General features: G+C 45.3%; 1 protein-coding gene across 1 annotated transcript in view; it reads right to left on the reverse strand.

The window, feature by feature from the left end:
* LOC126992542 (glycerophosphocholine cholinephosphodiesterase ENPP6-like) overlaps positions 1-21,560 on the reverse strand; it is an 87,546-nt gene that overhangs the window by 14,236 nt on the left and 51,750 nt on the right. Inside the window, exons 4-6 of the mRNA XM_050851359.1 lie at positions 20,478-20,616; positions 16,903-17,063; positions 14,752-14,872 (exon numbers count right to left, since the gene is read on the reverse strand). Coding sequence (XP_050707316.1) covers positions 14,752-14,872; positions 16,903-17,063; positions 20,478-20,616 — 421 coding nt within the window. The remainder of the gene's footprint in view (positions 1-14,751; positions 14,873-16,902; positions 17,064-20,477; positions 20,617-21,560) is intronic.

Raw genomic sequence — 21,560 nt, forward strand, 5'->3', positions numbered from 1 at the left:
AAGTCTACTTGAGATCGACATGGCTGCAAGGTTCCGCAGTGGAAACTGACGACGGCGCTTCCCTATTACGTGAATCACTAGGATTCGGTTATTTTGTAACGTACCAGGTGTCACCTCGGACTGCTCACGTATCTACAGCCTCAGTAGGCAATAGCTGGGCAAGCACCTTGCCTGGCACACTGAGCAGTGTAACATCGCATTAGTTATTGCAGTCCTGCCGCTCCCCTTTCCCTTTGCACATAGGGACAACCAGGCCCCTCTTCCAGTAAAGAGGAATGGCACCAGATTGCCATACTGCAGTCTATTCTACAACACTCGGATCATATCGGGTCCTCTTGCTTTGAGCAGTTCTGCACGATTCTTACAAATACTAGCTGCATTTCCACCCCTCAACCTTGCCATAGGCCATCTGACCTCGTCAGAAGAGGGTGGGCTTTCGTCAATTGGTGGATCAGCATTTACGTACCACCTACAACCCAGCAACTGGAGGCTGCCCGCTCGGAGGGTCCGCCGTGTCCATCTGCTCAAAGCACTCATCCCAACGAGCCCTCTGCCCATTCGTGTCTGACACGATAGAGGGTTGATTCACACAATATGTAACGTGACCAGCACGTAACGTACGTACCTTGCCGGACCGACAAAATATTGTTCAGTGATAAGCACATTGTTGTATCCATATTGCAGCGGCCCGGTACGTCACTGCTGACAATTTTCAATCATCGTCGAGTGGTGGAAGATTACCTACATGCTGCACAGATCTTTAGCCAACCCTACTTCAGTGAATCTGTTCAAGTGGAGCATCGGGGGCGGTATGGGCCAAGCAAGTCATACATCACGGCAGCCACTATAAATAAAATTCGCCAGCTGAAGTATCGGGCTGGGGGCCTCCAAGAGACCCTTCAAGAGAACCTACCGGAGGTAGAGGCAGCATCTAAAAAAAGAAAAGATCGCTGGCGAGAATACTTTGGTGGTCCTTGTCGATTTTGGCCCGGTCCGGATCCTGTTTGTATTGGTATAGTGTGAAAATGGTTCCGTTACCAACCGAAATCAGCACAGAAGTTACCTTAGTTGAGATCCAACTCTAGTACGATGCAGTACTAGTATATTTTTGATGGAGATGAATTAGTTTTTCTCGTGTAGAGCATTACACACAAGACCTCTTCCTTACCTCTAACCCTTCTGCTTACTCTGTCAAATTGTTCTCTCCGTTGGGCTTCGCCGATCACAACCTTAATTCTGTATCCTGTCCTATCGCTCCTGTACACCCTCTGGACCCACCGAAGAGGCGATGCTCCTGGCATTTTGCCTCAGCTCGGTGGGACGACCTGAGGATGTACTTTTCCGATTTCCCGTGGAATGATTACTACTTCCAAGAGCGAGACCCTCTGTGTGTACCCAGCGCATCACAGAGGTGATTGTCTTTGGAATGGAGGCATACATTCCACGTACTTTCTCTACTCCCCATGCTAAAAAGCCTTGGTTTAATCACGCTTGTTCTCGTGCTGTCAAAGATAGAGAGGCAACTCACAAAAGGTACCACAGCCTTCGCACTCCCACTAACCATGATCTTTACATTTCTGCCCAGAATCTGCCAGATCTATTCTCCAACTTACCAAAAACTCCTTCATTAATAGAAAATGCCAAAACCTTGCTTTTTTCTAATTCTTCCCGGGACTTCTGGCATCTAGCCAAAAACATCTCCCCAACTTCACTTCTTCATCTTTCCCTTCTCTCCTTAGTCCCGCCGTTTCATCTATCTCTAAGGCAGAACTCTTCTCTCGAACTTTCTGTAACAACTCCACTCTGGACGATTCTGGGCATATTCCTCCTACTCATCCCCTCTCTGACTCCTTTATGCCTGTCATTAAGATTCTTAAGAATGATGTTTTCTATGCCCTATCTGGCCTCAATCCTCAGAAGGCTTATGGACCTGATGGAGTGCCTCCTATTGTCCTTAAAAACTGTGCTTCCGTGCTGATACCTTGCCTGGTCAAACTCTTTCGCCTCTGCCTGTCAACATTTACCTTTCCTTCCTGCTGGAAGTATGCCTTCATACAGCCTGTGCCTAAGAAGGGAGACCGTTCCAATCCCTCAAACTACCGTCCTATAGCTTTACTTTCTTGTCTATCTAAAGCTTTTGAATCAATCCTTAACCGGAAGATTCAACAGCACCTTTCCTCTTCTGACCTTCTATCTGATCGCCAGTATGGGTTCCACAAGGGGCGTTCTACTGGTGATGTCATTGCGTTCCTAACTGACTCTTGGTCATCCTCTCTTAGCAGTTTCGGTGAAACCTTTGCTATTGCGCTGGACATATCAAAAGCTTTTGATAGGGTCTGGAACAAATCTTTGCTTTCCAAACTACCCTCCTACGGTTTCTATCCTTCTCTCTGTACCTTTATCTCCAGTTTCCTTTCCGACCGTTCTATTTCTGCAGTGTTAGAGGGTCACTGTTCTTCCCCTAAACCTATTAACAGTGGTGTCCCGCAGGGTTCTGTCCTATCTCCCACTCTTTCTGTTGTTCATTAATGATCTTTCCAAAACGAACTGTCCTATGCATTCTTACGCCGATGCCTCCACTCTGCATTACTCAACTTCTTTTAATAGAAGACCCACCCTTCAGGAACTAAACGATTCCAGGCTGGAGGCTGCAGAACGCTTAGCCTCAGACCTTAATATTATTTCCGATTGGGGCAAGAAGAACCTGGTGTCCTTCAACGCCTCAAAAACACAGTTTCTCCTTCTTTCCACTCGACACAATCTTCCAGATATCTATCCCCTATTCTTCGACAACACTCAGCTATCACCTTCTTCAACACTAAAACTCCTCGGTCTATCCTTAACTCAAAATCTCAACTGGAAACTTCATATCTCCTCTTTCACTAAATCAGCTTCCTCGAGGCTGGGCCTTCTGTACCGTCTCCGCCAGTTTTCCTCCCCCGCACAGATGCTCTCCATTTATAGGGGCCTTGTCCGCCCTTGTATGGAGTATGCATCTCACGTGTGGGGGGGCTCCACTCAGACAGCTCTTCTAGACAGAGTAGAGTCTATGGCTCTTCTTCTCATCAGCTCTCCTCCTCTTACTGATAGTCTTCTACCTCTTAAATTCCGCCGCCATGTTACCTCTCTTTCTATCTTCTATCGATATTTTCATGCTGACTGCTCTCCTGAACTTGCTAACTGCATGCCTCCCCCGCTCCAGCGGCCCCGCTGCACACGACTTTCTACTCATGCTCATCCCTATATTGTCCAAACCCCTTATGCAAGTGTTAACCAGCATCTCCATCCTTTCATCACCTTCACTGATAAACTATGGAACAGTCTTCCTTCGTCTGTATATCCTCGTGCCTATGACTTGACCTCTTTCAAGAAGAGTGTATCAAGACACCTCTCCACCCGGAATTGACCTCTCTTTTGACTACTCTTTACTTTTACCTTTTATAGGAGCGGCGAGTGGCGGGCTTTTTTTTGTACTCTTTTTATTGCCCTTGAGCCGTGTCCTCTGATGTAAAAAAAAAGTGTTTTGTATGACATATCCCACAGACATTGCAGAACTAATGTAAAGGAGAGAATCTGGGTTGCTTTGTAATCTTGAAAAATTGATGGATTATTTTTTTCATCCTGCAGTTCTTCTTAAAGTAGGGTCGTAGTTCCTGGGGGGATACGGGGACTATAGCCCTCCAATTTTCTCTATATCGGTCTAAAAATGCCCTAAAAGTGCTTATTTAGAAGAAAAAAAAACTTTCCCACCTGCGCATGCTCGCTTCGCTCGCCACCCTCCCTCCGACCTCGAATCCATGATGCTCCCTAGCTCCCCCCCCCCCAAAAAAAAAAAAAAATCTTCCAAAACTACGGGCCTGTAAATTGCAGTCTTGTTTTTTCTTCTCTTTAAGGATTTGTGTACCTAAAGTCGCCAATTGTTTTTATTTTCAACTTCTTAATTTTCATCTTCCAGAAGAAGTGCTGTTACTGCCAAGTCATGTACACTAAATTCTTTAACATAGGTAGCACCGAGATGTTATCTTTTCGGGTGCAAGGACAGAATCGTGCTGTGACCGTCACCGTACTGCCGGAGACCAGACGGTGGCCATGCTGTCTGCTGCTGAACGGTCCGGTCACGGTCCATTTACGTGCTGGTACGTATGTAGTGTTAATCAATTAACCCATAATCGTCCGATGTTCGAATAACGCTGCCGTGAGCGAGGCTCGGAGCGATGAGTGTTCAGAGCTCAGTAGGAGGATCGGAGGTCAACTGTAGGGAGTAGGCAGGTATACGTCTTCCGAAACGGGCGTAAGCCACTCCCGGTGAGTTATACACAGGAGGCGATGATATACTGCAAGCCTATCAAAGTCCTCTCCATGCCCTAACCTTTCCTTTCACTGTTGGGTCACTAACACTAGAGAACAGTTCAGCATGCTCTCTAAACACATATTCTCTTACTTTTCACATCAAATCACTTACACACGACATACACATCATGGTTCCTTGACGTTTTTCCGACGGAATTTTGTCGGCAGACATTTCGCCAACGTCTATGCCTATAGCACCGGTAGGCTTGCTTAAGGGGCCTGGGCCGAGATTCAGAGAGCTGTTAGCAGCCTTGCTAACCGATTAACAACGTTGGTATGCGCAATAGCAATGGTTTCGGCATGCAGAGAGCCAAACGGTGACGTCACGAGGTTGCTAGAATAGCAACTGCCTCGGGGCAGTTGTTAATATAGCAAGGTTTCATACCTTCACGTTTTTTAAACTTAAAACAACTCAAGAGTATAGAAAGCATATCTATAAAAAAAACTTTGGTATGTCATTCGCAAACACGAGTAAATAACAAGAGATGGGGCAATTTAATTAATTAATTTCTTGCCTTCCGGGAGGGAGGAGGCGGCGGCGGCCCGATGTTGCCAGACTGTCGTACTCAGCCTCCTATGATTGCCAATTTCCAACTCCAAAACTGTCTCCTTGACCCCTATAACTGCCTTCAAATATGGTTATCGTTAAAATGGTTAATTATTGGTGCGTTTTTGGCAAAAGTTATGGGTATGGCTCAAAAACCGGTAAATACGAGGCTCTGAGTACGACAATCTGGTAACGGTGGGGAGGAGAAGGGGTTCGTGTCATCCTCCATACACGCAGATACAACTGACAGCGATTTTTGAAACTTAGTGGGCTTTTTGCGGGCGCCTCGGGAGGCAATGTTGGGGCTGGGAGGGAGAGCGTAACACCCAGGGAGATCGAATTCAAAACAAGCTGAAACTACCAGAAAAAAATAGTTTCCTTCGGAATAGACACTGGTGAAAGACCGAAAATTACCATTTTATGTGTGTGGAAGAACAACAATTTATCCCAACCAAGTAGTATAATTTATTTCTTGTAACATAAATAGGGTATACCCATTGCAGGGTTTTCTCCCACAGCCCGCTGGATGTCACTACAAGGGATGGCATGGAGTTTGGAGGAAGAATACAAGGAGAGGGCATGACTGCAGTTTTTTGGCCTTCTGTGACGTCATGCCCTTTCCTTGTATTCTTCCTCCGTGGGCGAGACAATGTAAACACAGCTGAGACGAGACAGCCTTGTGATTGGCGCAGCTCGCTGTAAAACTCACTGTGATTGGTTGTTGACTTCCCGCCAGTTGCCTTTCCGTCAAAGCAAGGTATTAACAACGTTGCTATGACTCTTTTCTGAATCCCGAGTTTAGCAAGGTTGTCGAGCAACAACGCTGTAAGTGTTAGCAAGTTTTTTTAGCAATGTTTTCTCTGCATCTCGCCACTAGATGGTGTTCGGCCCCAGCCCGTCATGGCGCAGGGTTGATGGGTGGTCTTCAGGACAGTATGTGGGTAGTTTTAAGCCACTCGGCGGTGACTGAAAAATCCGAGGTGGTAGCGTGGGGATTCGAATTCGCGTCGTCCATCACGTGGTGAATGTGGGCCCAGCACGCTACCACTCAGCCACTGCCTACCCCTTTAATTGTCACCGAATATTACCGAATGGACGCTTCGACGAATGACACTTTTTTTTTTTGCCGAATGAACTTTTCGTCGAGTCTTTATCACTCGCACATTATGCCGAACGGACATTTTGTGAATGAACAACACAATGAAAATGAGATGAGATATCTGATTTTTAAAGCTCATACTAAAACTGACAATTATATTTATTTAATCATAATCCTCTTTATTATGTAAAATGAGAAGGTTGTATGGTGAAATACCAAAAAAATACATATCAAGTCTTGAAAAAATAAACTATTTATGCCTGAATTAGTTACTGTATCTTTATTGTACTATTACATCTTCGTGGAACAAAAAAGATAATTATAAGGTGTTTCAATTTCAGTGCGCTTAATTTTACTGATGTGGAAGCAATTCAGATGCAAGCCCAGCCGTTACATCTGTCTTTAAAGATGGACTCTTCCCTCAAACTTTCTCTGAAAATTTCAGACTGGGCAATTCACAGCATATTCCTCTCACGCATGCCCCGTCTGTTATTAATTTTTTAATGATGATATTTTCCATGCTCTTTCTGGGCGGAATCCTCAGAAGCTTTATGGATCTGATAAAGTGCCTCGTATAGTCCTTGAGGACTGTGCTTCCGTGATGACACACTGCCTGGTGAATTTTTTCCTCCCTGCCTTTCAACATCTATCTTTTCCTCCTACAGGAAGCACACCTACATACTAATGTGCCTAAGAAGGGAGACTTCTCTATTCCTTCAAACTATTCTTATAATTTTGCTTTCTTGCCTTTCGAAAGATTCAGAGAAAAAGCTTTAAGAGGAAGCTGCAGTTGAGTGGTCAGCGCGCTAACGTGGTGATCTCAAGGACTTGGGTTCAAGTCCCACAGCAATAGACTGACAATTTTCAAATATCACCGAATGGCGGAAGATTACCTACATGTTGCCCAGATCTCCATTCAACCATAACTTCAGCGACTTCGGTCAAGAGGAGCAGTTGGGGGCAGCATGGGCCAACCAAGTCATACATCGCGGCAGCCACTCGAAAAAAAAAATTCACCTGCGCCACTAACAGGCTGTGGTCTTCAACCACGCCAGCCTACTAGAGCTATAGGCAGCGCAAAAGAAAAAGAATTAACAGAAAAGTTTTGGGACATCTATCAACTTCAGACCAGGACGGATTCACTATGGACGTTCTATTATTGATCTTCTTGCCTTTCTAGCTGACTCCTGATCATTATCTCTTAGCCCGATGAAACTTTTGTTGTTGCCTTAGGCATCTCAAAAGCTTTGGACAGACTCTGGCACATATCTTTGCTTTTTTTAAACTATCCAAAGGATTATATCTATCTTTCCAGTTTCCTTTTATGAGAATCTGTCTCTGCTGTAGCAGACGGTCACTGTTCTACCCCGTCTATCCTTATCTGGATTAAAGAATTCTTCTACTAAACACTGTTTGCAAAGTAATTGCCATTGCGCCCTTTTTGTTTTATCTTTTTTCGCTCCCTTGAGCCATATCCTTTTCCGTAAAAATAAGAAAACCCCCGCAGGGCAATGTTCTATCTTTCACTCGCTTTCCACTATCTTCCACTCGTTTTGTTGTTTTCAATACAAACGGTTTTATCCACTCTCATGCCGATAAGTCTACTCTGCATAACTCTACTTCGTTCAGCAAAAAGCCTTCCCACTGGAAATACAGGACTCGAGGATGGACGGTACAGAACACTTAACCTCTAGCTATGCTATCAGTAAAATTTTATGAATGGAACAGAAGGAACTAACTCCCCTATAATGTCTCGAAAACTCAGTATCTCCACCTGTCAACGCTAAACAATCTTGTAAACACCTGCCCTCTATCCTTCAACAATACTCAACATTTCTCTTCTTTTACATTAAATATTTTCAAGTGGATGTTTCATGTTCGATCAACTTCCTCGAGGTTTGGCGTCCTGTAACGTCTCCGCCACTTCTTTTCTCCCTCTCAGATAAAATCCATATAAACGGGCCTTCTCCACCCGCGTGTATAGTATGAACCTCGTGTGTGTGTGTGTGTATGTGTGTGTGAAGGGGATATTCCACACACAAAGCCTTTTTGAAGAGAGTAGAGTGAAAGGGTCTTCGTCTTATGAACTCTTTTCCTCTTCCTGACAGTCTTGTATTACAGCCGTTGTCACTTTTACACTTTTGGTTGGGCAGGAGGCAGATTTCCACTTCCTCAGCCTTTCTCTTGAAGTTCGCTCTGACCCTGCCACCGCGACCCCACCCCATCCCATGCACCCTTCCCTTCCTACACACACCTGCACATCCCAGGAGACAATAGGAGGAGTGTAGATTAAGAAGGGGAGGCTTGAGAGAGAGAGAGAGAGAGAGAGAGAGAGAGAGAGAGAGAGAGAGAGAGAGAGAGAGAGAGAGAGAGAGAGAGAGAGAGAGAGAGAGAGAGAGAGAGAGAGAGAGAGAGAGAGAGAGAGAGAGAAGAAATTTTGGGGCTGTCAAGACGGGGCCGAGGAGGGGCGGGTAAGGCAGTTAGGAGGAGAGTGAGGTGGCTATGGACGATGAATTGGTAAAAGAAATTAAAAAATAGAAAAAGTTTCGTTTAGTCGGCGCAACATCTGTGGTCATATGCCGGAGAGAGACAGACGGGGAAGGAATAATAGGAGAAGGGAACAGATCCCAGGAGACGGGACACAACCCCCGATTAATACCTGGTACCCATTCCCTGCTGGGTGAACAGGGGCGTAGGGTATTGGAAAAGCCGCCCAAATTTTTCCACTCCGCCCGGGAATCGAACCCGGGCTTTCTCGGTTGTGAGCCGAGTGTTCTACCCACTGCACCACGAAGCCCCGAAAAAAAAAAAAATAGAAAGATAGAGATCCCAGCTCAGGTGTAAAAGGGACAACGGCTGTGACTTACCTGTAAATTGCCCCACAATGTTGCCTCTATCTTCTATCGATATTTTTATGTTGCAGACTGCTCTTTAGAACTTGATAATTACATACTTCTACCCCTACCGTGGACCCACTCCAAACGACTTTCAACTCTAACTCACTCTTGGAAACATGGAAACATGGAAATGCAGGCAACAGAAAGCTTATTGGCTCATTACGAGGTCGCCCGCTTGGGGCTTGAGGAGCAGATGAAAGCACCTCGATATTGAGGAGCAGATGAAAGCACTTAGTTATTCAGTTTACTCCCGACGCAGCGAAATGACGGTCGATTCTATATTTGTAGGAGTTGATGGTATTTGCATTTACTACTTCTGAGGGAAGATTGTTCCAGTGGCGGATGACTCGGTTTGAAAAGAAACTCCTCTTAAACTCAATCTTAAACTATCCAAGTCCCTTATGTAATAGTAAACCAGCATCATTATTTCAAGCACTTCCTCTGGTAAAATATGGACCAACCTTCCTTTGTCTGCATATCCTCCTGCCTACGACATGAACTCTTTCAAGAGCAGAATATTAAGACATTTTTCCAGTGGGAACTAACCTCTCTTTTAGCAACTCGCTTCTTTTTTTGTTTGTTTGTTTGAACATCACTTAGTGGGCTTTTTTGTCTTTTATATATTTGGTATCCTTTTCTTTTGTCTTGAGCTGTTTCAGTTACTGTAAAAAATAATCGCGTTGAAATGACCTCCGACATCCTCAGTGAGACGTTGTCTTTCCTCAGGTGAGATTTAGTTCAACGCGATGGAGTCCTATATAGGCTCAGATTCTTGACCACTCTTCGATCCTCCTCGATCTCAGGCGTTTTCCACTTCACTCCATTGCAGCTTGAGGAGTTTACGTCTGAATGTATCACATAAATCTGTTGGGTCTTCAAGGGTGCTGACTGCGCTCAACCGATTTCAAACTGCCACTGCATACTCATGAACACACATATCAACAAGTAAAAGAAAAGCGAATCCAATTAAAAAGTGTGTGCGAAATCTTAAAACTGTGTATCTGACGACGAGGACGATCGGTGGGCGGGAGTGTTGTGAGCCATGCCATCAGTTACTCAGCGGCGAGGGAGAGACAGAAAGCGTCAGTGTAAGAACCATGACACGAGGAAAACTTCAGGAGGAAAGACAAACACGGCAGGTAGCTGAGAGGTGACAAGTAGGTTTCTTAACTTTGCTTGCACGGATGCGACCGAAAAAAGGTTCAAGCTACTGTTATTTGGTGGAGGTTCCCCGTTCCTGTTTTGACTCGAGACAACAACTGTGGCAAATGACCTCACACTTCTTCTCTAACAAACTGATGCTTCCCCAGCAAAACCTGCCATGCCAAGTCTTTCAGTCTCTCGAAATGGAACACAGTGCGGTTCTGGAGGATCCTCGAACGAGTTCTTTCAAGCATGTGGTCAGTCTCAGCTTCTCCTCCATCATTGTTATACAAAGTACATGCAACGGTGCAGTTTTTTTTTTTTTTTACCTTTCGGCCTATGGTGCCAGCAGGCTTTCTTGGTGGGGTCTGATGGTCAGCCCCAGCCTGTTATGGTGCAGGCAAGTGTTTATAGTGGCGCCATCTTGCTTGGTTCATGTTGCTCCCCGGAGCTCATCTTTGAACCTCTCTTTAAAGAATCTACAGCTCGGGTTGACAGATGGTCTTCAGGACAGCATGTGGGTAGTCTCAGGCCACTCGGCGGTGACTATATAAAATCCCAGCCGCGGCGGCGGGCAGGACTCAAAACTGCGTCCTTCTGGACGCGGTGTCAACACGCTAACCAGACACCGCCTCACCAACTTCACGATACTAAAAACTGTGATTTTCAACCTTCTGGATCTTGCAAAATTCGGAAAGAGAGAGCTGTTAGTGTTCTTAGTACCAGAACCACAGGTACCAACACATATCTCATTGCCAATCCAGTGTCAACAGTAGCATTAAGGTCTGCCATAACGATGAATATGTCCCGGTGCGGGCAATGGTCTAATGAGGCGAGTTTGGCGTAGAACCTCTCCTTTTCAGTTTCACACATTTCAGTAGGAGTGCACACTGCTTCAGCCTCACTCGCATTATACACTCATCAACCGGAGCAACCTCAACCACAAATGGCAGCAGTTGGCTGGAGATGCCTATGGCTACTCCCTTTAGGTGGGCCCTATTGCTCATGCCGTATTAGTATTAGGTGTATCCCGCACTACTGATTTTCCCACGGCAAGGCCTATTCGCCTCAGAGTCATACTATATGTTCACCTTCAGCCTTCTGAGCTTATTCGTTATAAGGAGAGCTGTTGGTGATCCTCTGAGAAACTTGGGTTCTCCATCTGCTACATCTGCCCCACCCCGACCACTTCCAAAAACAAAAAGAGGGGGTAAGGAGCCATTCATCCTTCGAAATGCACCCGTCTTAGACGTTAAGCTCACACGATGTTGATACATCGAGGAAGTTTGCTGCGCGGCCAGGTTCCCTAGCAGAACCGGATTGGGGTCGAGGCACACGCCGCGACTCAGACCTCTCCTTTTTAACTTGTTTTTAGCGAGGATAGGTTTCACTAAGAGGGATTGCAGGCCTCTCCCGAATCAACAAAGGCTGGAGTGACTGCTAGTCGTGAGGGAATAAAGAAAAACTTAAACGGGAAGGAGAGGAAATGAAAGAAGCAGCTCGGGAAGGTTGAGAACGCTGCACTTCTCATCCAGATAGACCAGAGTTTATTTATCTTGTACTCTTTAGCTACCTCCACTGTTGTGATGAAATATATCTCAAATAATTATTAACATTTTGAATCATGAGACGAGTTACCCCATAATACCCCTTGGTCTTCCTTCACATGCCCACACTTAGGCTGCGTTTCCACCAAGCGAATCGAATCGATTCAATTCATGTAGAATCAAGACGATTCATGATTCGTCCTGATTCGCTACACTAATTTCAATGTAATCGTTTCCACCAAGGGATGCCATAGCTGCTCTGTGGATCCAGTTAACTCCACCAACATTTTGAATTGTTCTGTAGTCATCCTAAAGAATTCATAAAACTTTTCTGGATTATTTACCAAATCTGGGAACAGATGTACAAAGCTCCCAAATTCAGGTCTTTTAATATTGATTTCATGGACCCAAACACTTTGCTGACGCCTACGCCGACGCTGCCTCAGCCACAGCAACGCTGCTATATCAGCGACAGCGTTTTTTTGTTTGTTTTTTACGTTGTTGCCTATTGCGCCGGTAGGCATCTTCCCGGTGGGGCCTGATGGTCGGCCCAAGGCTTCTTCCAGGTGGGGCCTGATGGTCGGCCCAGCCCGTTCTGGCGCTGGCGAGTGTTTATAGTGGCGCCATCTTGCATTGGCTCATGCTGCCCCCCGGAACTCGTTCTTGATTCGCTTGGACGGCTTCCTCTAGAGTCTGGGTTGATGGGTGGTCTTCAGGACAGCATGTGGGTAGTTTTAAGCCACTCGGCGGTGACTGAAAAATCCGAGTGGTAGCGTGAGGATTCGAACCCGCGTCGTCCATCACGCGGTGAATGTGGGTCCAGTATGCTACCAGTTCGGCCACCGTCCATTCTCGTGAAAGCCAGGCTTGGTACTGCCTTTTGAATGTTGATTCAGACTCACCTGAGTCAGTCAGTTGGAACGATGCTGATTCAAAATGAATCGAGTCAAATGATTCTTCATGAATTGAATTGATTCGATTCGCTTGGTGGAAATGCAGCCTTACCCTCTCACTCTTTCCTCTGTAGTTATAATATTCTCTACCGGAGACACTTAAACAATGAATGCTAAATTTAAACCTTTTTTCCGTTCATAAACTGACAAATCAGTATTTTGAATGTTGCGAATCGGATATGCGTTTTCTTGCAGCTCTGTAAATTTTCCATTCCTTTAATAATATACCCTGTTCAGCTATTTTCACTAGAATAATCTATTTACTGATACAGTTTATATTTGCTCGCACTCTTAACCCGTGCAGTGTTTAGTATGTACAAGTACCTACAGTGTTTAGTACGTACTTGTGCGTTTGCTGTTTTAACAGCTAAGCTGCAGTCATTTATGTGTTTTACCTTTGATTTATCACTCCAGGAGTATTAAAGAATACACTGGAAATAAATGCAATGTTTTTCATATATATGCCTAGTTATTAAGAAAATTCATGTAAATCTGCCGCAACGTTTCAAGCATATGTTGCGTGTGCTATATTCATATTTCTACATATACGGTTATACTACTAGTACAAACTATAATGAGTAGAGCCTCCGAATATAGATATTAGACTTCAAAATAATCGGGAATGAGAACAGGTAATTGGAGACTGCATATAGAATGAATTTTTCAGCTCCGCCTTGCCCCGTCCACTGTTGCCGACTGAACATCTAACCATTTTATGATAAATTATTTTCCATATATTTCTATGTATTTGTTGTGTAAAATATTATTATATTATTTGATCGAAGTCTATAAATGGAAGAAGGGATTTAATAAAGGGGATGTCAATAAGATTTTGATAGTAAAAGAGCCGGGTAGGACGCGTAGCAATGGTTTTAAATTAGACAAATTCAGATTTAACAAAGACATAGGCAAGAATTGGTTCACCAATAGAATGGTGGACGAATGGAACAGGCTTGGGGGCCATGTTGTGGGTGCCAATACCGTAGATACATTCAAGAAGAGGTTAGATAAAGCCATGGATGGTGAGGTAAGGTGGGGTTGAGTGTACAGGAGCTGCCTTGTATAGGCCAATCGGTCTCTTGCAGACTCCTTACGTCCTTATGTTCTTATGTTATCATATTTACCATGTACATAAAGAAAGTGTGCAAAAGAAGCATAATAGCAGCATACAAAACTCTAAAAATAAATTTCGGATTTTTATGTGATATCTTGACCTCCGAGAAAGGAGAAAATAATGCATATGGGGTAGGCGGTGGCTGAGTCGGCAGCGTGACGGTACCGCGTTCAGGACGACGCGAGTTCAATCCCCGCCCGGTGCCACCAAGCTGAGATTTTTCAGCCGCCGCCGAGTGGCTTAAAACTACCCACATGCTGTCCAGAAGACCACGTATCAACCCGGACTCTGGATTCTACGATTAAAGATGAGCTCCGGGATAGCAGCATGAGCCAATGCAAGATGGCGCCACTATAAAACACTGGCCTGCGCCACAACGAGTTGGGCCATATCATTAGGCCCCTCCAAAAACAAGCTTACCGGCGCCACAGACGAGGATGTAAAAAAAAAATGAAAAAAATAAAAAATCTCAATGAAGCGACACCTCGAGAAATCACCTGAAAACGATACATACACTAATAGATTTGTAATTTTCTGAAGACTTTTGGAGGTAATTAAAACCAATACGAAAAAATGCAACCTGCCATGACCCATTTCTTTACCCAAAGTTGACACCAAAGTGTTAAGGTGAATCTTGTGCTTTGAACTTTTTTTTTTTTTTACGTCGTGGCCTATTGCGCCGGTAGGCTTCTTCCCGGTGGATCCTGATGGTCGGCCCAAGGCTTCTTCCCGGTGGATCCTGATGGTCGGCCCAAGGCTTCTTCCCGGTGGATTCTGATGGTCGGCCCAAGGCTTCTTCCCGGTGGATTCTGATGGTCGGCCCAGCCCGTTCTGGGGCAGGCCAGTGTTTATAGTGGCGCCATCTTGCATTGGCTCATGCTGCCCTCCTGGAGCTCATCTTTAATCCTAGAGTCCGGGTTGATAGGTGGTCTTCTGGACAGCATGTGGGTAGTTTTAAGCCACTCGGCGGCGGCTGAAAAATCTCAGCTTGGTGGCACCGGGCAGGATTGAACTCGCGTCGTCCTGAACGCGGCGCCGTCACGCCATCCATTCAGCTACCGCTTCCTCTAAACTAAAGAACATGTGAGCCGTTACACTTACCCTTGTCGGCGAGAAGGATGACGTCGTGGATGTACGGACTGTCCTTGTAGTGAAAGCTGTCAGGGATGTCGACGTGTTTGTACGCCCTCACCCCGGGGATCTGGGACACTTGGGCGTACACCTGCCGGGAAGGACACACACACACACACACACACACACACACACACACACACACACACAAAACATACACACACACACACACACACACACAGACACACACACAATCTTGATATGTCATATTGTATAGCAACATGTATATTTTACATATTCTCAGTCACTTCTGTACTATGTTCATATTGTTTTCTCATAATCTTAACTTCAACTACTACTTCTTCTACTACTACTACTACTACTACTACTACTACTACTACTACTGCCACTACTAATGATTATAATAATAATAATAATAATAATAATAATAATAATAATAATAATAATAATAATAATAATAATAATAATAATAATAATACCACTACTACTACTACTACTACTACTACTACTACTACTACTACTACTACTACTACTACTACTACTACTACTACTACTACTACTACTACCCTATTCCACCTCGGGTGACACCAAATATGAAGAAACTTCATTAAAATATGGAAGCTCTGTTGGGGGGTCCGTTTAGCAGTATAAACCCCGTTCACACTGTGCCGACTCTGGGCCACGACAACCCAGCGACTTTTCCATTTGACAAGTTGGTTCCCACGCTCCAAGAAGGGGGGGGGGGGGAGGTTTCATTGGGGTCTTGGTGTCGCCAACTAGTTGCCAGCATGTCGTGCTAACCCTCACGACTCCAGGCTCCTATCACGACGTCGGCGCAATATTCGGCAACAGTCTCAAGACCTCTTTCAAGACACGCCCGACCCTTTCACATCAACACCCAAGACCTCGTGTACCCTAGAGTCGTGGGTAGTCGTGGCCCAGAGTCGGCATAGTGTGAACGGGGCTTAAACACCTCATACACTTTATTCACTCCTTCACTGTGTTCTATCCCTTCTCTTGTCATTCCAAGTACTTCCTCCACTTTCCTCCTATACATCTCCCTGCGGCCACTGTCACGCAGTTTCTCACTTGCTAGTTCCTTCCTTCCTTTTCCCTCTTCCCACTCCCTCTAAATTCCCATTTCTCTTTCATTCTAGTTTTGGCAACTACCGTAAAGTGATCAAATCCATTAAACATTCCTCTCACAACTTTTGCATCTACTATATCCTGTCTCAACCTCTTATCCACAGCTATATAATCTATTACATTCCTCATGTCACCCCTTGCCCATGTGTACCTGTAAACTAGCTAGTGCTGGAAGAAGGTGTTTGCCAAGAACAGACCCCTCTCAGCACAGACATCCACAAGGTATTGTCCATTCTCGCTCACTCCATCCACATCCCACTACCCAACCACACCACCAATCTCCCTGTTTCCAGCTTTTGCAATCATGTCCCTTAACACAAGAAGTCTCCTTTCACTTCCAAAGATTTTTAAACTTTTTAAACACTATGTTTAGTCCTCCCAGAATGCCAAGGAGTTGGCAGACGGCCTTCTCAACGATCTTCGCAACCGTCTTGGTGGCAGCCTTGCAAACTGTCGCCGAATTCTATCCAGTATTTTAAAAGGATATTTTAGCCGTAGACATTGGCGCGAGTGTTCTCTCTTTACTATCTGTACTCTTTACCTCTACCACTACTACTGCAGGAGGCGGGAGGCGGTGGCTGAATGGCTACCGTGACGGCCCCGCGTTCAGGAGCTCCAGGGGGGACGCGGGTACGAATCCTAGCCGCCGCACAGCTGAGGTTTTTCAGTCACTGCCGAGTGGCCTAAGACTACCCACATGCTGGCCTGAAGACCACCCATCAACCTGGGCTCTAGATAATCTCTCCAAAGAGAGGCTCAAAGATGAGTTCCGGGGGGCAGCATGAGCCAACACAAGATGGCGCCACTATAAACACTCGCCTGCGCCAGAACGGGCTGGGCCGACCATCACGCCCCACCGGGAAGAAGCCTACCGGCGCAATAGGCCGCGACGTAAAAAAAAAAAAAAATACTGCAACTACTACTACTACTACTACTACTACTATTACCACCACCACTACTACTACGACTTCAGCAACATTGACAGTTACTACTTGTACCACAAGAGGTACTCACCACGTCCACATTACCCGCCGTCACTTTGATGTTTGTGAAGGCGCCCTTGTCTGCCACGTTCTCGACCAGGCTAGTGTCCAGGTAGTTGTCGATCTCGTGACGCTCAATATTGCCGGGTGCAGTGTTGGTCATGCCATGGTCACTCACTATCACGATGTTCACTGTAAAAGGGGAGCATAAAGACACCTTTCAAACTCACTTTAACGGGGGTCACCGTAAGAAAGGATCATCAAGACACTTTTTGGACTGAATGGATAGCGTGACGGCGCCGCGTTTAGGACGACGCGAGTTTAATCCTCGACCGGTGCCACCAAACTGGGATTTTTCAGCCGCCGCCGAGTGGCTTAAAACTACCCACATGCTGTCCAGAAGACCATCTATCAACCCGGACTCTAGATTCTAGGAATAAAGATGAGCTCCGGGAGGGCAGCATGAGCCAATGCAAGATGACGCCACTATAAACACTCGCCTGCGCCAGAACGGGTTGGGCCGACCAGAAGTCTGGCCAGGAAGTCTTACGGCGGATTGGTCTGGCCCACGGTGTTATGGACTCGCTCAACACGAGTATATGGCGTTGTCGGTACCTGTGCAGAAGGACAAAGATCCGGATCTTCAAGTCCCTTGTGCTCCCTGTCTTACTCTATGGTTGTGAGACATGGGCACTAAATGGGGACTTGGAGAGGCGGATTGATGCCTTTGGTAATAAGGGTCTACGCAGAATCATAGGATATCGCTGGAATGACTTTGTGTCAAACCGGCGACTACTCCGTGAGACGGATTCGACATATGTTACCTGCATAGTCCGTCAACGCCAACTCCGGCTATACGGGCACGTGGCACGTTTTCCGGAAGCTGATCCTCCTCATCAGGTTGTCTCTGTAAGAGACAATCCTGAGTGTAGGAGGCCAAGGGGACGCCCACGGAGTTCGCATTATGCACCTGTTCGGGTGCCCTGCGCATTATTCGTCCAGATCCAGATAGATCCTGCCGGGAGGTACTCGGGTTGGGAAGGGGGCCTGCATGGAGACGCACGGAGGGTCCCCCGGGCTTGGCGTCGTAGGGTGGGCGAGGCGACGCGCCCCCCGGCGTATGCCCCCATTGATTGATTGATTGAAGCTTTATCTAATAAAATGGATTTTCAATATGAAAAGAGAAAAAAATAAGAGATTAAAAAAAAAAAAACCTAATAGTCAGGCAACAGACGTTTACTAAAATAAGTTGTTAAAGTGAAATGACTGCAGAAGTGTGTTCTTAAAACCAAAGAAAAATAAAAGAGTAGTGATATGGTAGATTGCAACTAAACTTTCTGACCCTATACTTCAGCTCATTGGGACGATCTAAGGATATACTTTTCCGCATATCCATTTTTTTTTTTTTTTTTTTTTTACGTCGTGGCCTATTGCACCGGAAGGCTTCTTCCCGGTGGATCCTGATGGTCGGCCCAAAGCTTCTTCCCGGTGGTCGGTCCAACCCGTTCTGGCGCAGGCGAGTGTTTATAGTGGCGCCATCTTGCATTGGCTCATGCTGCCCTCCCGGAGCTCATCTTTAATCCAAGAATCTAGAGTCCGGGTTGATAGGTGGTCTTCTGGACAGCATGTGGGTAGTTTTAAGCCACTCGGCGGCGGCTGAAAAATCACAGCTTGGTGGCACCGGGCGGGGATTGAGCTCGCGTCGTCCCGAACGCGGCGCCGTCACGCTATGCATTCAGCCACCGCCTCCCCCATGGAACGATACCGTGTCCAGGTCAGTGACACTTCTGTGCGTGGTCAGAGCATTAAGGAGGTGATTGCCTCTGGGATGGAGGAACACATTCCACACACTTTCTCTACTCCTCATACAAAGGAGCCCTGATCAACTCACGCTTGTTCTATAGTGCTCTCTAAGACAGAGAGGCAGCTCAAAAATGATACTTAAGCCATTGAACTCATGCTAACTGGAAATATGCCAAATCTCTTCTTCGACATACCGAAAACTCTTTCATTAATAGACAGGGTAAAATCTTGCCAACTCTAATTGTGCCAGGACTAATGGCATCTAGTAAAGAATACATCCGACAGTAATATTACTATTACTCCTTCCAAACTCCATAATCCTTAGGACACTACAGTCATCAATTCTGTCTCTAAAGCAGAACTCTTCGTTCAAATCTCTTATGAAAATTTTATTCGCGAAGATTCAGGGCATATTCTTCCTACTCATCACCCCTTCGACTTCTCTGTGCCTTTTATCAACATTCCTAAGAATGTTGCTTTCTATGCCCTCTCTCCTATTAATCCTGGGAAGGCTTATAAACACTATGTAGTTCCCAAGAGTCTTCCAATTGTCCTCAAAAAATGTGTTGCCTTGCTGGCGAAACTTTTAAGTGTCTGTCTTTCAACATCTATTTTTCTTTCCTGCTGGAATTATTCCTTCAGACAACCTGTGCCTAAGAAGTTTGGCTGTTATACTTTGCTTTCGTGTCTTTCTAAAGCTTTTGAACCAATACCAATAAGTTCTTAATTAAGCATTTATCAACTTATAACCTACTCTATAATCACCAGTGCTGATTCCGCAAGGGTAGTTCTTCAGGTGCTCTTCTTCCCATCCTAACTGATTCCTGGTCATCCTTTCTTAGCCGTTTCGGTGAAAGTTTCCTAGTTGCCTTATTTAGACGTCAAGAAAGCTTTTGAGAGTTTGGCACAAATTCCTGCTTTTGAGAGTGCGGCACAAATTTCTGCTTTTGAGAGTCTGGCACAAATTTCTGCTTTTGAGAGTCTGGCACAAATTTCTGCTTTTGAGAGTCTGGCACAAATTTCTGCTTTTGAGAGTCTGGCACAAATTTCTGCTTTTGAGAGTCTGGCACAAATTTCTGCTTTTGAGAGTCTGGCACAAATTTCTGCTTTTGAGAGTCTGGCACAAATTTCTGCTTTTGAGAGTGCGGCACAAATTTCTGCTTTTGAGAGTCTGGCACAAATTTCTGCTTTCCAAAAAACCCTCCCACGGATTCCAGCCCTCTCTGTACTCTAAACTCAAGTTTCATTTTCGGCTGATCTATCTACGCTCTGGCACTCCCTGTCCTACTTCTTAATCTATTAATGATGTTCCTGATGACTCCATTCTATCTCCCGCCCTTTTTCTTTCATTAATTATCTTCTTTCCAAAACAAACTATCATTCTCTCATATGCCGGGATTCTATCCTGCATTACTGAAAAATTATATATAGTACAAAAGACCTTTCCAGCAGAAATTACAAGACTCAGTGCTGGACGTTAAAGAACGCTTAAACTTTGACCTTACAATTATTTATGATTCGGGCGAAAGGAAATAGTTTCCTTCAATGCTTCAAATAATCAATATCTCCAACTACCAAATCGACACAATCTTCCAGACGTCTATCCGCAATTCTTCGATAACACAACTGTCACTTTGTTCTAAGTATAACAGGTCTGTCCGTCTGTCTCAGCCAGAAACTTCGTATTTCTTTCAGCTACATACACTGACAGTTATTTGCAGGACCATTGCGAGCAGGCTTTTATTCGCTTTTAGCTTTATTTCGCATTTGAGCTATCTCCTTTACTCGAAAAATGATACCCACCGCTGTCGACGAGGCCCCTCTCCTCCAGCCCTGCCATGAGCTGAACCAACACGTCGTCCAGGTCACGGACCGCCTGCCGCACCTCTTCAGACTCGGGACCAAAGTTGTGTCCCGTGTTGTCGGCGTGCTCCGTGTACACCTGAAGGACAAACAACAGAAACAATGAGAGACAGCGCAACTACTGCTTTTATGTTTTCATTTTAGGGACATTAAGTTCTCTCTCTCTCTCTCTCTCTCTCTCTCTCTCTCTCTCTCTCTCTCTCTCTCTCTCTCTCTCTCTCTCTCTCTCTCTCTCTCTCTCTCTCTCTCTCTCTCTCTCATCCAAAACAAATGACGTGCGGGGTAAGCAGTTTGACTGAAGGAGTTAAGTTGTTAAATTGGATGGCAAATATGTTCACGTGAATAATAAACAATCAGTTGACAGTCACTCGTACTATGATTCGGCTGTTACAGCCTCTACTTAAGGTATGAGTGTTCCTCCACAACAGGAAGTTGTTACACCTTCTTGTGCTGCTGTGATCAGTGTTCAAGACAACCTGGAGCAGGATAGTTGTAGTGCATTTTGAAAAGCTGATTAGATAAGGAAAGTTATTGTGTGAGAACAGAGAAACTGGACAAAAACACCGAGAAGGGTATATTTAAAAAAAAAAAAATAACTTGTTTTCCTCGATGGACTAGTCAAAGAGGCCAATAACAATGGCAAATACATGACAACCATGAACACTGCAATGAGAAGTACTACTCAGTGACACTGGTCATGGCTGTAAAAAGGAAACTGCCGAGCATTGTCAAAACAGTACGGCAGCATTCCAAACTCGCTTATACAAGAGTACATCACCAAGAAAGAAAAAGATGGCGCCACTATAAACACCTGCCTGCGCCAATACGGGCTGGGGCCGACTACCATCCAGGCCCCTCAAGCAAGCCTACCGGCGCCATACGTAGACGTAAAAATAAAAAAAATCAAGCGATATGTAAGGTATACAGAGAGAGAAAAAAAGGAGGGAAAACAGCTTGAGGAGTTGCTGTTTGCCCGCTCATTGTAAATGACCATGACTTTTCACAAGTAGATTTGATCAATAT

This window comes from Eriocheir sinensis, chromosome 7, assembly GCF_024679095.1.
Source record: "Eriocheir sinensis breed Jianghai 21 chromosome 7, ASM2467909v1, whole genome shotgun sequence".
Classification (NCBI taxonomy): Eukaryota; Metazoa; Arthropoda; class Malacostraca; order Decapoda; family Varunidae; genus Eriocheir; species Eriocheir sinensis.